This window comes from Nicotiana attenuata, unplaced genomic scaffold (assembly GCF_001879085.1).
Source record: "Nicotiana attenuata strain UT unplaced genomic scaffold, NIATTr2, whole genome shotgun sequence".
In the NCBI taxonomy this organism is placed as follows: domain Eukaryota; kingdom Viridiplantae; phylum Streptophyta; class Magnoliopsida; order Solanales; family Solanaceae; genus Nicotiana; species Nicotiana attenuata.
The window spans coordinates 247,153-261,955 of NW_017670346.1; the positions used below are offsets into that span (position 1 = coordinate 247,153).

Genomic DNA, 14,803 nt, shown 5'->3' on the forward strand with positions numbered 1-14,803 from the left:
ATTGAATGGTGATATAGTGTGACATGAAATAGTTTTATTCGAATTATATTGTAAATTCTCATTCAAAAAGATTTAGAAGCAAATATATTTGTGCCTTTTCATTCATTGTTCGCTAAATTATTATCGGTATGGTGTTAGTAGTCTGATTTATATAAATAAGAATGTAATTCACCATTTCTCACGATTCTTCATTTTTTCAACAAAATTCACACAAAAAATATTTTTGTAATGTCATTTGTGTCTTTCTAGAAAATCGCGCGAAGCACGGATTAGTTTACTAGTTTTTAATAATTTTAGTTTAATTAGGTGGTGAAGAACATTTCCTGATTTAGCCAATAAAAATATGTGTAACGAATCTCATGACTATTCAGTGGGTAACCATAATTTAAGCAAAGCTAATAGATGTCCTACAACATAGGAAATCCACAAACTATTCCCTACTTTAAGGTTTATTCTCCAACAAAATTCCCTATAAATAACCTATGCCATTACCATTACCAAATCGTCCAAAGGAAACACTGTAAAATCACAAGCAATTAAAAACAAAAAAACAAAGCAAACAACAAGAAAAAAGAAAATAAAAATGGAGGCAAAAAAGCTTGTTGCGGTGTTTCTGATGTGCATGGTTGTATTAACAGCTGTGTCTAATGTCCCTAAGGCTGAAGCCACTGAAGAAGAGTTCAAAGATTGCTACAACACTTGTCACCAGGAATGCTCTCAAGAAGGCCATGGTTATACCTATTGTGAGATGAAATGTGATACTGAGTGTTCAATGAAGGAGATCAGAGGTATATCTTCGATTTATATTATCTGTCTTTTAAAACTTTATAAACATTGACAATGACATTTAATCGCCTTAATCAACAGTATTAGAGTATTTTTTTTAACCTAGTTATTTCTCCCTTCAACGTTTCATTTGATTAACACGTCAAATAGACGATTTCTTATTTTTAAAACGTCAAATATTTCGAAAATATTCAGTTTGTCAAGATGACTAATAATTGGAATCAAGGGAAGTACTATTAATTGAAGAATTAAGGAGTTTTTTTTCCTTTTTATACAATTGTTTTTAAAATTTTAAATATTCTTAGCTCCGTTTGTCCATAAATTTTTTTTATTTTTTTTTCAAAACATATTTGAAAATATTGTTTGGTTATAAAAAGTTGTCATTTTTGGGCCGTTCTTGAAGATGAATTTTTTAAGTTTCAAAAAGTGGTTTAGACTAGTTTTTCACGTTTTTTAAGTTTTCTACTTATAAAGCATCAACTTCTTTCCAAGTAAAATGCATGTCCACATATAATTTCAACTTTCAAAAATTATTTTTTAACTCATCTTCAAAAACTTTTTTTTTTTTCAAGTTTCAACCAAAACTATTGTCCAAACGCTAGCTGAAAACTCCTAAATTTATGCAACTTTTAATCATATAGATTTTATTTGAATAGTATGCTGAGTGCACAATGAATGTCCTAATCGATATTGATTTTCTATATATGCTTGTTTTTCTTTTTATTAGCTCTTGTTCCATCTTTTTAATTGATTTTGTTGTATTTTTGCAGCTCAATTCCCAAAATTCAAGGCTTAAGGTAGAGGACCCAAAAGATACAAGAGTTAAGCAGATATGGCTGAAGAAAAGAAAGCAGTGGAATTGTAATTCTGCTAAATACTTCATTAATTTCTTTTCGACTGCTGGATATATGTAACTTCAAAATTCAATAAAATCATTCATTTCTTAATTTGAATTTCACCGCGCTTAATTTAATTTATTTTAATTTTTATTATCGGATGTCCCAAAGAGACTAATCTTTTTAACTCATTAACAATTACTGTATTTATTTTGTGTTCCCGTTTGGCACTATGGGCATTAATTGCAAATCCAATTACTTTTTCCACATTCTGGTTTCCCACTTGATAATAGAATAAATGAAAAGGATAATATTTTTATACAGTCGGCATATAAATTTTAGTTCTCATTGGATTCCTTGTTTGGTTTCACATAAGATTATTAAACATCTAATCGCGTGTTGTCAGTTAATTATTGGCTCGAAATTGAAATTATCCATGAGTTATGATGGAATTCGTTTATAATAATAACCAGTTCTTTTAAATGGCACTCAAGGGTGTCTTAATGGTCAATAAAATATGTGCAACCTTGAAGAAAAGAAGCCCTATGATTTGCCCTATGAATTGAGTCTGCTAAATGATGAAGCTCACAATGAAGAAGAAGAGAAGAGAAAGTCTCTAGGGTTTCCGACAAGAACAAAGGCTTCGGAATTCTCTAGGAATCAAAATAATATATTTGCACAAAAGGACTCAAGTCATGGACTCATCTCAACCGTTGATCATAAATTTGATCAATTAAATCCTAGCCGTCCAGCATAATGAAGAAATACAGTTGTATAACAACTTTGGATTCTAGAATAAACCCACATGTGTGAGGCATGTGACACACCTTGTAAAGAATAATAGTTAGTTATTAGATAGCCAATAGCAATTAGACAAGTGTATAGGAGTCTCATTTCTATTTTTATTTTTACACAGATATACTTGTATATATACAACTTCAGCTGAATGACAAAATACAGAGAGAAAATTCCCTACATCATTTTCTGATTTTACAAACTTTCATGGTATCAGAGCATCGAGCTCAATTCACTACAAAATCATCTAAATCTTCTGTGACTCATCCTCTTCATCATGCCTGATACAGAAACTTCTGATGCATCTGTCATTCAGACTGTAGCTGGAAATGCAGTCAACTTCGACCCAAACCACCTTACTTTCTTCACTCTTCTGATGCACCAGGCATGACTTTTGTCAACGCAACCTTCAATGGGAGAGGCTTTCAAGGATGGAAAAGATATGTTCTCCTCCTGTAATCACATCCAAAGATTTCAAGCCATGGAGTATGTGTAATGGTATGGTTACCTATTGCTGTTAAACTCACTATCCAAGGACATTGGGGATAATGTGATTTACTCCAAATCTGCCAAGGATCTCTGGACCAGCCTTGAACACAGGTTTGGTCAGTCAAATGATGCTAAATTATACCACCTGCTTAAGGAACTATCAGGATTAGTTCAAGGCACTGGTGATATAGCAAGTTATTGTGACGCCCCGGCCCGTCGTCACGTGAGTTACCGTCCCGTTTTCCCCATCTTATGTTTCTATGTGCTTCATTGTCGGTAGTTGATGTGATCGAGTTGATTTGGATTGATTTTGGTAGGAAATGAGACACTTAGTCTCTTTAAGGAAGGTTTGCCTTGGAAAAGTCAACTGGATGTTGACTTATGAGTTAGAGGATTCGGATGTGATTTTCGGTGATTCGGTTAGCTTCGGGGGATGATTTGTGACTTAGGAGTGTGATCAGAATTTATTTTGGAGGTCCGGTGTAGAATTAGGCTTGAATTGGCGAAGTTAGTATTCTGGCGAATTCCGGTTGATAGGTGAGATTTGATCCGAGGGTCCGAATGGAATTCCGAGAGTTGTTGTAGCTTCGCTAGGTGATTTCGGATGTGTGTGCAAAATTTCAGGTCATTCGGAGGTGTTTTGGTTGGGCTTTTTATCGAATGCGAGTTTCGAAAGATTTGGATGAACTTAGGCTTGAATTTTAAGTAATTTGATGGTTTAGGTGTTATTTGTGGTGTTTTGATGATTCGAGCAAGTTTGAATAAGGTATTGGATCATGTTTGTATTTTTGGTTGAGGTCCCGGGGGGCCTCGGGATGATTTCGAATGGCTATCGGGGAGTTTTGAACCTTGGTGAATTGCAGGTTTTTGCTAGTATCAGGTGTTTCCACATCTGCGGAATATGGGCCGCATATGCGGTTCCGCAGATGCGATTGGTTGGCCGCAGGTGTGAGTTTTGAGGTAAGGGGCTGTCTTCGCAGTTGCGGGCTTGGAGCCGCATCTACGGTGCCGCAGATGCGGTAGATGTGTCGCAGAAGCGGAAGGGTGTGGATTTGGCATTTCCGCAGAGGCGGACAACCATCCGCAAAGGCGAGGTCCGCATATGCTGTGGAGGACCGCAGATGCGGTAGTGGGTTTTAAATGAGGATCCGCAGAAGCGGAAATCCGACCGCAGAAGCGGTAGACGCAAATGCGGTAATGGGACCGCAGATGCGAAAATCCCTGTTATCAGAAGGGTTTTTAAAGCTTATTTTGTTCCGCGAGCTTAAGTCCATTTCCACCATTTTTAAGCAACCTTGAGAGCTCTTGGACGGAATTTGAAGGGGATTTCGACTAGGTGTGATTGGAGGTGAGTTCCTTGGCCTAAATACATAAATTAATGGTAGAATTTGCATTGAAGTTTGTGGAAATTCATCATGTTGGCCCAAGTTCAGATGAAGTTTTGAAGATTGACAAAATAAACTCAGTCATGAACCAGGTCCATCATGTGAGACACAGTGTTGATATGCTTACACATGTGACATACGCGTGAAGAAGATAAGTCTCAAGGATCAGCAACAATATCTTCTGAATTGATCGAAAAGATTGCATATAGGATAAGGAGTTGAAGTCTCCTTATGAAAAGAGAATTACATCTGGATCAAGGATATGGATTAGGAATTAGAGTTGTTCTTGGACTCGAATTGTCAAAGGATCCACAATTCGAGTTCTTATCAAACTCTGATTACTAACTCTATAAATATAACGATTGTTCTCTTTTACAGGTGATTGCACATAAGCAGAAGTTAAGCATATTTGAGAGCAAAAAGATCAAGTCTGATTTGCAAGCAACATATGCGAGATACAAGTGTGCACGTCTGAAGCTATATGAACTAAGATAGAAGAACCAGTTTCATCATTGTGTTTATTCTAAGTCTAGTTCAATTGTAGTAGGTTTTCATATTGTACCTTTCAGCTTTCATAGAAGCAATTGTAATAGGTATATTGAGTATTCAAGTAACTTGAAAGTGTCGCAACAGTTGAGGCTGTGTGCTACACTGGGATTAGAGTTAATCCTTAGGTTTACAAAGAGTTTTGTAAATGCAGTTTTTGGCTCAGTGATTTTAGTGGAGTTTAGGAAAATCCTACTGAGTAGTAGGTCGTGGTTTTTTCACCTTTTGAGCCAGGTGTTTTCCACGTAAAAATCTCTGTGCACTTTACATTCAGCATTTATTATTCCGCAAACTGCTGTAGTTAGAACACTTAGAAGAACCAGTTTCTTCTAACGCGAAAATTAGGTACCACACAAATCACTCCCCCTCTTGTGTGGTATTGACGTTTATAACATAAATTGGTATCAGAGCAGGTTATCCTTGAAGAGGTTAACACCTTACACCACCTGGGAACTGGGAAGGGCAATCCACTGCCAGGCCTCCTCTCTTCAATGGTCTCTACTACTCCTGGTGGAAAAACAGAATGAGGGACCATATAATGGGCGAAGACTATGAGCTTTGGGATATCATCACCGATGGTCCTTTAGCCACAACCAGGAAGAATGCTGAAGGAGTGGATGTTCTAATAACAAGAGTAGATTGTACTGCTAAAGATCTAAGGAAATGGGAGAAAAATGCAAAAGCCAAGAAATGGTTAGTGTGTGGACTTGGTCCTGATGAGTACAGCAGGATTCAAGGCTGTACTACTGCCAAGGAGATTTGGGACACTTTACAAGTGGCTCATGAAGGAACACCTCAGGTGAAGAGGTCAAGAGGAACACTGCTGTATTCTCAATATGAGAATTTTACTATGAAGGATGGAGAAACTATCCAAGAAATGTATACCAGGTTCACTACACTGACAAATGAACTTGAGTCTCTTGGAAGGATTATCCTGGAAGAAGACAAGGTGGAGAAGATTCTAACTAGAGTTTTGCCAATCTCCTGGGAAAGCAAAATCACTGCCATTCAGGAATCCAAGAACATTGCTACTTTGAAGTTGGATGAACTGATTGGAAATCTCACTGCCTATGAATTGAGAAGGCAAACAATGAAGATGGATGCTCCAAAGAAAGAAAGAAGTCTGGCTCTCAGAATTTCAGAAGGATCAGATCTTGAAGATGATGAAATGGCTATGATAACCAGAGATTTCAAGAAATATCTTATGAGAGGAAAGGGTGCTTCAAAAGGAACAACATTCAGCAAACCGAGGGCTCCTGAGAAACAAACCAATGAGGAGTGTTACAAGTGTGGGAAGACTGATCACCACATCAAAAACTGCCCTCAATGGGAGATTGAATGGAAGAAAGAAAGAGCTGAAAGAAGAAACAGGAAGAAGGAACAGGTTCAACCGAAAAGAAACAAAGGTTCAACTAAGGCTATGGTTGCTGCTTGGGGAGAAACATCAGATGAGGACTCTGAAGATGAAGCTGAGGAGGATCAAGCTCTAATGGCCATCGGAGAATCAGAAGATGAACAGGAGGTAAGTATTCTACACCTTAAAGAAAATATTAAGTTCTTGTCTAAAGAAAAACTGGCTGATCTGCTGATGGACTTCATAGATGAGTCTGAAATAATAAATAGTGAGAAGGATGTTCTGTCTAAGGAATGTGTTATCCTAGAAGAAAAATGTAAAAGGTTAGAGTCTAGGGCTGATGAGAGTGACAACACAAATACTGAGTTGAAGAACCAGGTTCATCAACTTGAAAATAAGATTCTAGAACTTAGATCTGAAAATATTAAACTGAAATTAGGGACAGAAAAGAAAAGGGCTGATCAATCATTTCTCACCCTAGAAGAAAATCTAGGAAAAATGAAAGATGAACTGTACAAGAAAGATGAATTGATTAAAGTCCTAAAAGAAGATTTAGGAAAGGTAAAGCATGAACTAGACAGAACATGCAAATGGAACAAGGCTTCCGATGCACTCTCCTGGCTGCAAGAACATCATAGTAGCAACAAGAGAGGACTTGGATTTGGGACACAAGCTCCAAAATGGGATCCCAAAAACAAGTATCTCACACTTCCTGAGAATAAGATCTGCACACACTGTGGTAATACTGGCCATTACAAAAATGGCCAGTCAAAAGAACAAAGCCTTTGTTCAAGAAAAGCACAAACTGCCTGGTTGGGCAAAGAAAAATTTAATTCATCCTTTTGCCCATAGAAAGGGACCCAAACTAGTTTGGGTTCCTAAGACTAACCCCTGATTTCATTTTGCAGGACCAAGTGAAGGGAGGAGCCAAATATGGTACATGGATAGTGGCTGCTCAAAACATATGACTGGTAACAAGAACCAGTTCCTTTCACTTGAGAACCTAAAAGGAGGTAATGTCTCCTTTGGAAATGGAAAGAAAGGGAAAAAGAGTTAACAATATTTACATTGTAGATTTGTCAACTCTTTCTGAAAATGAACTAACTTGCTTGAGTGTGTTAATTAATGATCCCCTCCTTTGGCACAAAAGACTTGGCCATGCCAGTCTAAATCAATTGAACAAATTAGTCTCCAAGGACTTGGTGATAGGGTTACCTAATATCAAGTTCAAGGAAGACAAAGTTTGTGAGGCATGTGCAAGGGGGAAGCAGGTAAGGACATCCTTCAAACCTAAGAAAATGGTAAGTACGTCCAAGACGTTGGAACTGGTTCATATGGATCTTTGTGGTCCAATGAGAACCATGAGCAGAGGTGGTAAAAGATATGTAATGGTGCTTGTTGATGATTATTCTAGATTTACCTGGGTATTGTTTCTAACTTCTAAAGATGAAGCATTTGAAATGTTCACTGCTTTTATTAGAAAAACCCAGAAACAATTAGGAAATCAACTTGCATCCATTAGGTCTGATCATGGAACTGAATTTGAAAATGCAAAGTTTGCTAAATTTTGTGATGAAAATGGAATAGATCATAATTTTTCTGCCCCTAGGACTCCTCAGCAAAATGGGGTAGTTGAAAGGAAGAACAGGACCCTTGAGGATATGGAAAGGACCATGCTACTTTCCAGTAAACTACCTCATAGCTTCTGGGCAGAGGCTATAAACACTGCTTGTTATATAATAAATAGATGCATGACTAGACCTCATGTAGAGAAAACTCCCTATGAGTTACTTAAAGGGAGAAAACCAAACATATCCCATCTTAGGGCTTTTGGTTGTAAGTCTATGTGCACAATAATGGCAAAGACTCCCTAGGTAAGTTTGATCCCAGAAGTGATGAGGGAGTATTCTTGGGATATTCTTCACATAGCAAAGCATACAAAGTGTTTAATAAAAGAACTCTATGTGTTGAAGAGAGTGTACATGTTGTGTTTGATGAATCTAACACTCTTTCTGAGAGACAGGAACATGAAGATGAAGCCATTGGACTGGTGAGACGATTGACTGAAGTTACAACACAAGTAAAAGTGGCATCAAAGGAAGGAGCAGGTGATGGAACAGGTCCTCTCACCCAGGGCAACCTGACAGGGGGAACCAATCTGAAGGAACCTGTACCTGAACCTGTTCCTCTGCAGCATAACTATGAAGGAGAATCTAGCAGGAACTAGATGGTGGGGAAATCTTACAAGTACCTGAGTTCTCACCCCATTGAGAACATCATCAATGATCCAACATCTGGGGTCAAGACAAGATCACAACTGAAGAACCTGTGTGCATTTGATGCTTTTCTGTACCTCATTGAACCTAAAAAAGTGAGTGAAGCTCTACAAGATGTAGATTGGGTCAATGCTATGCAAGATAAGCTCAATCAGTTTGAAAGAAGCCAAGTCTGGCACTTAGTTCCAAAACCAAAAGACAGGTCAGTCATTGGGACAAAATGGGTCTTCAGGAACAAACTAGATGAAGATGGAACAGTTACAAGAAATAAGGCAAGGTTGGTGGTTCAAGGCTATAGTCATATGACGACCCAAAGGGTCATCACCTGTTTCCTCATTCGTTCTGTGCTTCGAGGCCTTGGAAACCTCACTTTTGGTTGCCTCGATTTGCGTGCGCACTCCGGGTGCGAAGCCGGAAAATTTTTATGTTAAAATATATGAATTCTGTGAAAAATTTGGTGAATTATGATATTAATATTGATATAGTTGACTTTGGTCAACATTTTGGGTAAACGGACCCGGACCCGCGATGTGACGGGCCCGGGAGGTCCTTTGAAAAATATGGGACTCGGGCATGTGCCCGGAGTCGAAATCCGAGGTCCAGAACCCTGGTAAAAGAATTTTTCTGATGAATTGTTTTTTGAAATTAATAAGGAAAAATGGAAATGAAAATGAGTTAGAAAATATAGGTATCGGGCTCGTATTTTGGTTCCGACGCCCGGTACAGGTCTTAAATATGCGTTAAGCGCTTCCTGTGAAATTTGGTCGAAATCGGACGTCGTTTGACGTGTTTTGTACCTAAATAGCTAAAGTTGAAGGTTTATGAACTTTGAAATGAAAATTTTGAGTTTTGGGGGTTGATTCTTTGATTTGGATGTTATTTTAGCGATTTGATCGCTCGAGCAAGTTCGTAGGATGATAATGAGTTAGTGTGTGTGTTTGGTTGGGAGCCCCGAGGGCTTGGGAGTGTTTCGGAGGTGGTTCGGGGTGTTTTACACTTAGAAAAGTTAGCATATTATCTGCAATTTCTGCACAGGTCTTTTGTTCTACGCGAACGCGACCTTGTCCCGCGTTTGCGATGCCTTGTACCCCAGCCTTCTTCGCGTTCGCGTGAAAGGCCACGCGTTCGCATAGTTTCCCCTGCCCCCTTCTTCGCGTTCGCATACCAGTCTCGCGAACGCGTAGGCCAATATCTGGAACCCCAACTGTCCTTCATCGCGTTCGCGAGCCTCCCTCGCGTTCGCGTATAAGCCTGCCCAGACCCCCAGCATTTTCTTCTACGCGTTCGCCTTCCCCTTCTCGCGAACGCGATGCCTGCCCATTTTCCTTCATCGCGAACGCGACCGGGGTGTCGCGAACGCGATGAACAATTTTGCCCAGTTATTTTAAAAGCCTAAAACAGTAGCCATTACGGGATTTTACCATCTTCTTCACACGAACCTCTCTCTCAAATCCTCCATAGACGAAATTCAAGTTCCCTTTCCTCCACAACTCGTTGGGTAAGTAATCCTAACATCGTTTCCTCATTATTTTATCATCTAATCACTAAATTCTAGGCCTAAAAACATGAAATCAAGGTAGAAATTAGGGCTTTTGGGTAGAGTTAGGTTTTTGAAAATTTTGGGCGATTCAACCTCAATTTGGGGTCGGATCTTGAAACAAATTATATATTTGAACTCGTGGGGTTATGGGTGATTGGAATTTGGTCCGAGCCTCGAGTTTGGACCATGTGGGCCCGGTGTCGGATTTTGCTATTTTTGGAAGAATGGTAGGAAATTCATTTCTAGGCTATGGGATTATGTTGTAAAGCCTCATTTGATATTATTGAATTGTTTCGGAGTCGAATTCTAGGGGAAAGGCGGTGTTAGAGGCTTGATTTCTATTCTCGGACAGAGGTAAGTGTTCGATCTAACTTTGGCTTGAGGGAATAGGATTAGAGTATCATAAATGCTATTTGTTAATTGATCGAGTACGGTGTATAGGCGTGGTGACGAGTGTCTATACACCGGAGTCTAGCATGACCGTGGGCCTTTGTTTGTACTTGTTTTTGAGATGATTTGGAACTCTTCTAAGCTACAACATGTTTTTCTGCAAATGTGAAGAGTTTGAGGATAAGTTGTGAAATATTAATATCTTGGAGCATTGGCTCGAGTGATAAATACCATTGAGTAAGAGATGAACGTATTGAAAAGAGTTGTGATTAATCCCTTGCCGGGATGGTTTGATTACAGTGAGTAATGCCCTTGCCGGGTTGTGAAAGATATTGTTATTGTTCCCTTGCCGGGACTTGGTTGTTATTTGTGTTATTCCCTTGCTGGGATAGTTCATATTACTTGTTTATTCCTCTTGCCTGTTTGGTTGTGACTGTTATTTGGGTGAGGAAGAGTGAAATTGCACGAAGGGTCATTCCGTGCTATTCTTGATTATATTTGCACGAAGGGTCATTCCGTGCTATGTTTTGACTATTTATGCACGAAGGTACATTCCGTGCTCTGATTTGATTATATTTGCACGAAGGGTCATTCCGTGCCATGAGATGAGAGCTACGTGAGGGAAAGCACGAAGGGTGATGCCGTGCATTTTATTTGATTGCTTTGGGTGAGATTGAGAGTAAAAGCACGAAGGGTGATGCCGTGCAACTATTGAATTTCTTATTCTTTGATAATTATTGTTGTGCCATGTTTCTTAATTACGCTGATGAACTTTATATCCAAATTGTACTTTCCCCACAGCATGTTTCCCTCCCTTTTAAACTGTTTAGTTTCGGTATTTTTTTTCCTTTTGTTGCATATTTGTATATAAAAATTGTACAGGTTGGTTTGGTAGTCCTGTCTAGCCTCGTCACTACTTCGCCGAGGTTAGGCCAGACACTTACCAGCACATGGGGTCGGTTGTGCTGATGCTACACTCTGTGCATTTCTTTGTGCACAGATCCAGGAGCAACTTTTGGACAGCAGCAGTAGGATTCTTATCCGGGAGATATCTTCAGTCCAGGGACTCTCGAGGTAGCCTAGCTGGCGTTCGCAGGCCGAAGTCCCTTTCCTTATTTCAGTTTGTTTTCATTGTACCGAAACAGACATGTGTATTTCTTTCATTCAGACTTGTTGTAGTATTCTATAGTAGTCCGTGAGCTAGTGACACCAGATTTTGGGTAGGGATGTGTTTCAAAACTTCCGCATTTTTATATCTTTTGTTAATCTTAGAGTCTTCCGCATTTCTTTAACTGTTGTTAGTATATTATATTGTTGAGGTTAAATAGCGAATGTTTAACGTATGGTTGGCCTAGCTCCGTTAGTAGGCGCCATCATGACGCCCGATGGTGGGAAAAATCCGGGTCGTGACAAGTCAAGAGGAAGGCATTGATTATGATGAGACTTTTGCTCCAGTGGCTAGACTTGAAGCAATTAGACTCCTCATAGCCTTTGCAGCACATATGGAATTCACTCTTCATCAAATGGATGTCAAAAGTGCCTTCCTAAATGGCTATCTCAAAGAAGAAGTGTTTGTGAGACAACCTCCAGGATTCGAAAGTAAAGAATGTCCTAATCATGTATACAAGCTAGATAAAGCTCTCTATGGTCTCAAGCAGGCCCCAAGAGCTTGGTATGAAAGATTGTCAAAATTCCTTCTGGAGCATGGGTACAAAAGAGGTAAAATTGACAGCACTTTGTTCCTAAGGGAAAAAGGTAAAGATCTTCTTGTTGTACAAATATATGTTGATGATATAATATCTGGGGTCACTACAGATAGGTTGAGCAAGGAATTTGCTAAATTAATGGGAAGTGAGTTTGAAATGAGTATGATGGGTGAACTAAATTTCTTCCTAGCTTACAGATAAAACAAAGCTCAAATGGAACCATGATTCATCAACAGAAATATACAAATGAACTAATCAAGAAGTTTAAAATGGAGGACTCTAAAGAAATAGATACACCTATTGCAACTGCCACTAAATTAGATGCTGATGAACCTGGTTCATCAGTTGATCAAAAATTGTATAGGGGTATGATTGGTTCACTCTTGTATCTTACTGCCAGCAGACCTAACATTGTTTTCAGTGTAGGACTTTGTGCTCGTTTTCAAGCTAATCCTAAAGAGTCTCACTTGACTGCTGTCAAGAGGATATTGAGATATCTGAAGGGGACTACTGAATTGTGCCTATGGTACCCTAAAGGTAGTAATTTTGATCTAGTAGGTTATGCTGATGCTGACTATGCAGGTTTCCTAGTGGATAGAAAAAGCACTTCAGGTATGACTCACTTTCTTGGTTTATGTCTTGTATCATGGGCCACCAAGAAACAGAATTCAGTAGCCCTATCTACTGCTGAAGCTGAGTATGTGGCTGCTGCTTCTTGTTGTGCTCAACTACTGTGGATCAAACAACAATTAGTAGACTTTCGTATAGAAGTGGGATGCATACCTATATTCTGTGATAACACTAGTGCTATAAGTATGACAAAAAACCCTGTTCATCATAAAAGGACCAAGCACATAGATGTTAGACACCACTTCTTAAGAGATAACTATGAGAAAGGGTTAATCTCCATAGAATTTTGTGCTACTGATAAACAAATAGCGACATCTTCACTAAAGCACTGAGTAGAGAAAACTTTGAAAGGAACAGGTTGGAATTAGGGATGATTAAGATCACCTAAAAGGTCCAGTTCAGAATGCACAATGAAAAAAAAATTTGGCTAAGGAGTTCTTAATTTTTGTGAATATTAGACTAATTTCTACTCAGTCTCATACTGTAAATAGTATACTCTTGTGACATGTGTCTATGTAATTCACTAATCTCTTACAAATTTTCTATTTTGACATTTGAGGCATAATCAAGAGAAGTTTCACTTGAAGAACCTGGTTCATCAAATTATGCTCATGAGAAAGTTCAGGTATTTTTCTATTCTTTGCACAATTAGAAAAATTTAATTATCAATCATGAGCAAGAGTCCTAGATATACCAAACGTCCTAGCAATCCTATCCGTTGGGTCAATTGAACCATTTTCATTGAAACTAGAAGTCTAAATATAACGGCACCTTCTCCTAAATTCTAGTAATTCAAATTAATCTCTACTGAGACCGGAACTCTAAATTGATTAGACCTCTATGTGACTACTGAAAAGGCTGCAGTTTCTGAGTAATAATTACCTTATTTAAAAAACCCAAACCACTCAATAATCATCAATTCCTCACAAAACCCCTGATAATTCTCTCTCGTCTCTGAAACTCTCCAAAGCTCTTCACACCACCAAAATTCTCTTAGGGTTTTCAGAAATTCCTCACCATGACAAATCCCCAAGACAATCCTGGCATTCCATCACCCGTTTCACCCAACACCTCATCTTCTACACCACCAGTCGAAAACCCAAAACCTAGATTCCATCGCCAGAAAATGCTAGCAAGAAAAACTGTAGCTACAGGTTCTTTAAGAAAAACTTTGAATGAAAACTTCAGTCCAGTCAAAAGAAAGCAGGCCCAGCAGCTGAGACCAACTCTAGCTCTGAATCTGATGATTACATCTCCACCAGTGAAGGAGATGAACCTGGGTCTTCTGAATAGGCCAAAACTCAAGAAACCCAAAGAGAGGTAAAATCTTGCTATGTTTTTTCTGATGTAGTTGAAAGGGAGGAAAATCGATTTGTTTTGATAGGGGCTGCTAGAGATGTAGGTGGGACTGATTCTGGGAAAATGAGGAAGAAAAAGAAGAAGGAACCTTTAGCCATATGTGGGGGTAGGGAAGAAGGAGTCTCGAAGTCAGGGGGAAGTGGTGAGGCTGCTGAGGTGTTGATTAATCTGAGTAAACAACAAGATGAACCTGGTTCATCTGATGAAGAGAGTTTGGCTGACTTGTTGAAGAAAGTGGGGGCCAGCTATGACTCAAAGAAACGCAAGGCTTCCTCACAAAAGACCCCTGCTGCATCCAAACCAACCAAGAAAAGCAAACAATCACCACCCAAGTCTACTCCTAGGATTAGAGCTACTAGAAGTAGGGTCAGGGAAAGTGAAGCAGAATTGAAGAAGGCTTTAGAAGAAAGTAAGAAAAAGAGGAAAGAGAAAGGGAAAGCAAAGATAGGTGAAAGCTCGGAGGCTGTGGTTGAAGAGGAAGAAGAAGAGATGGAACAGGTCCATCCAGAAAGGAGTACTACTGTGGAAGTTCCCACTACCAAATCAAAGGGAACCAGGATTTCTGCCAAGAAGCCCTCCAAGCCAGTACCTGCTGAACCTGTTCTTGCCAAGAGAACAAGGTCAGCTGCAAAGGAAAACCAAGTGAAAATTGCTGAAGAAGATGATGAATGGAGTGAGGATGAAGGAGATGAGTCAGAGAAGGAACAGGAC

General features: G+C 39.1%; 1 protein-coding gene across 1 annotated transcript; it reads left to right on the top strand.

Moving 5' to 3' along the window:
* The first annotated feature begins 440 nt into the window (after window positions 1-440).
* Window positions 441-1,739, top strand: LOC109238166 (major pollen allergen Ole e 6-like). The gene is made up of 2 exons (XM_019404599.1): window positions 441-788; window positions 1,557-1,739. Exons 1-2 carry the CDS (start codon window positions 584-586, stop codon window positions 1,580-1,582), a joined length of 231 nt encoding a protein of 76 aa, XP_019260144.1. The 5' UTR covers window positions 441-583; the 3' UTR covers window positions 1,583-1,739.
* The last annotated feature ends 13,064 nt before the right edge of the window (window positions 1,740-14,803 follow it).

Coding starts and splice junctions, on each gene's coding strand:
- LOC109238166 (XM_019404599.1), top strand. CDS start 584: ATGGAGGCAAAAAAGCTTGTTGCGGTGTTTCTGATGTGCATGGTTGTA. Junction 789..1,556: donor TTCAATGAAGGAGATCAGAG/GTATATCTTCGA, acceptor GTATTTTTGCAG/CTCAATTCCCAAAATTCAAG.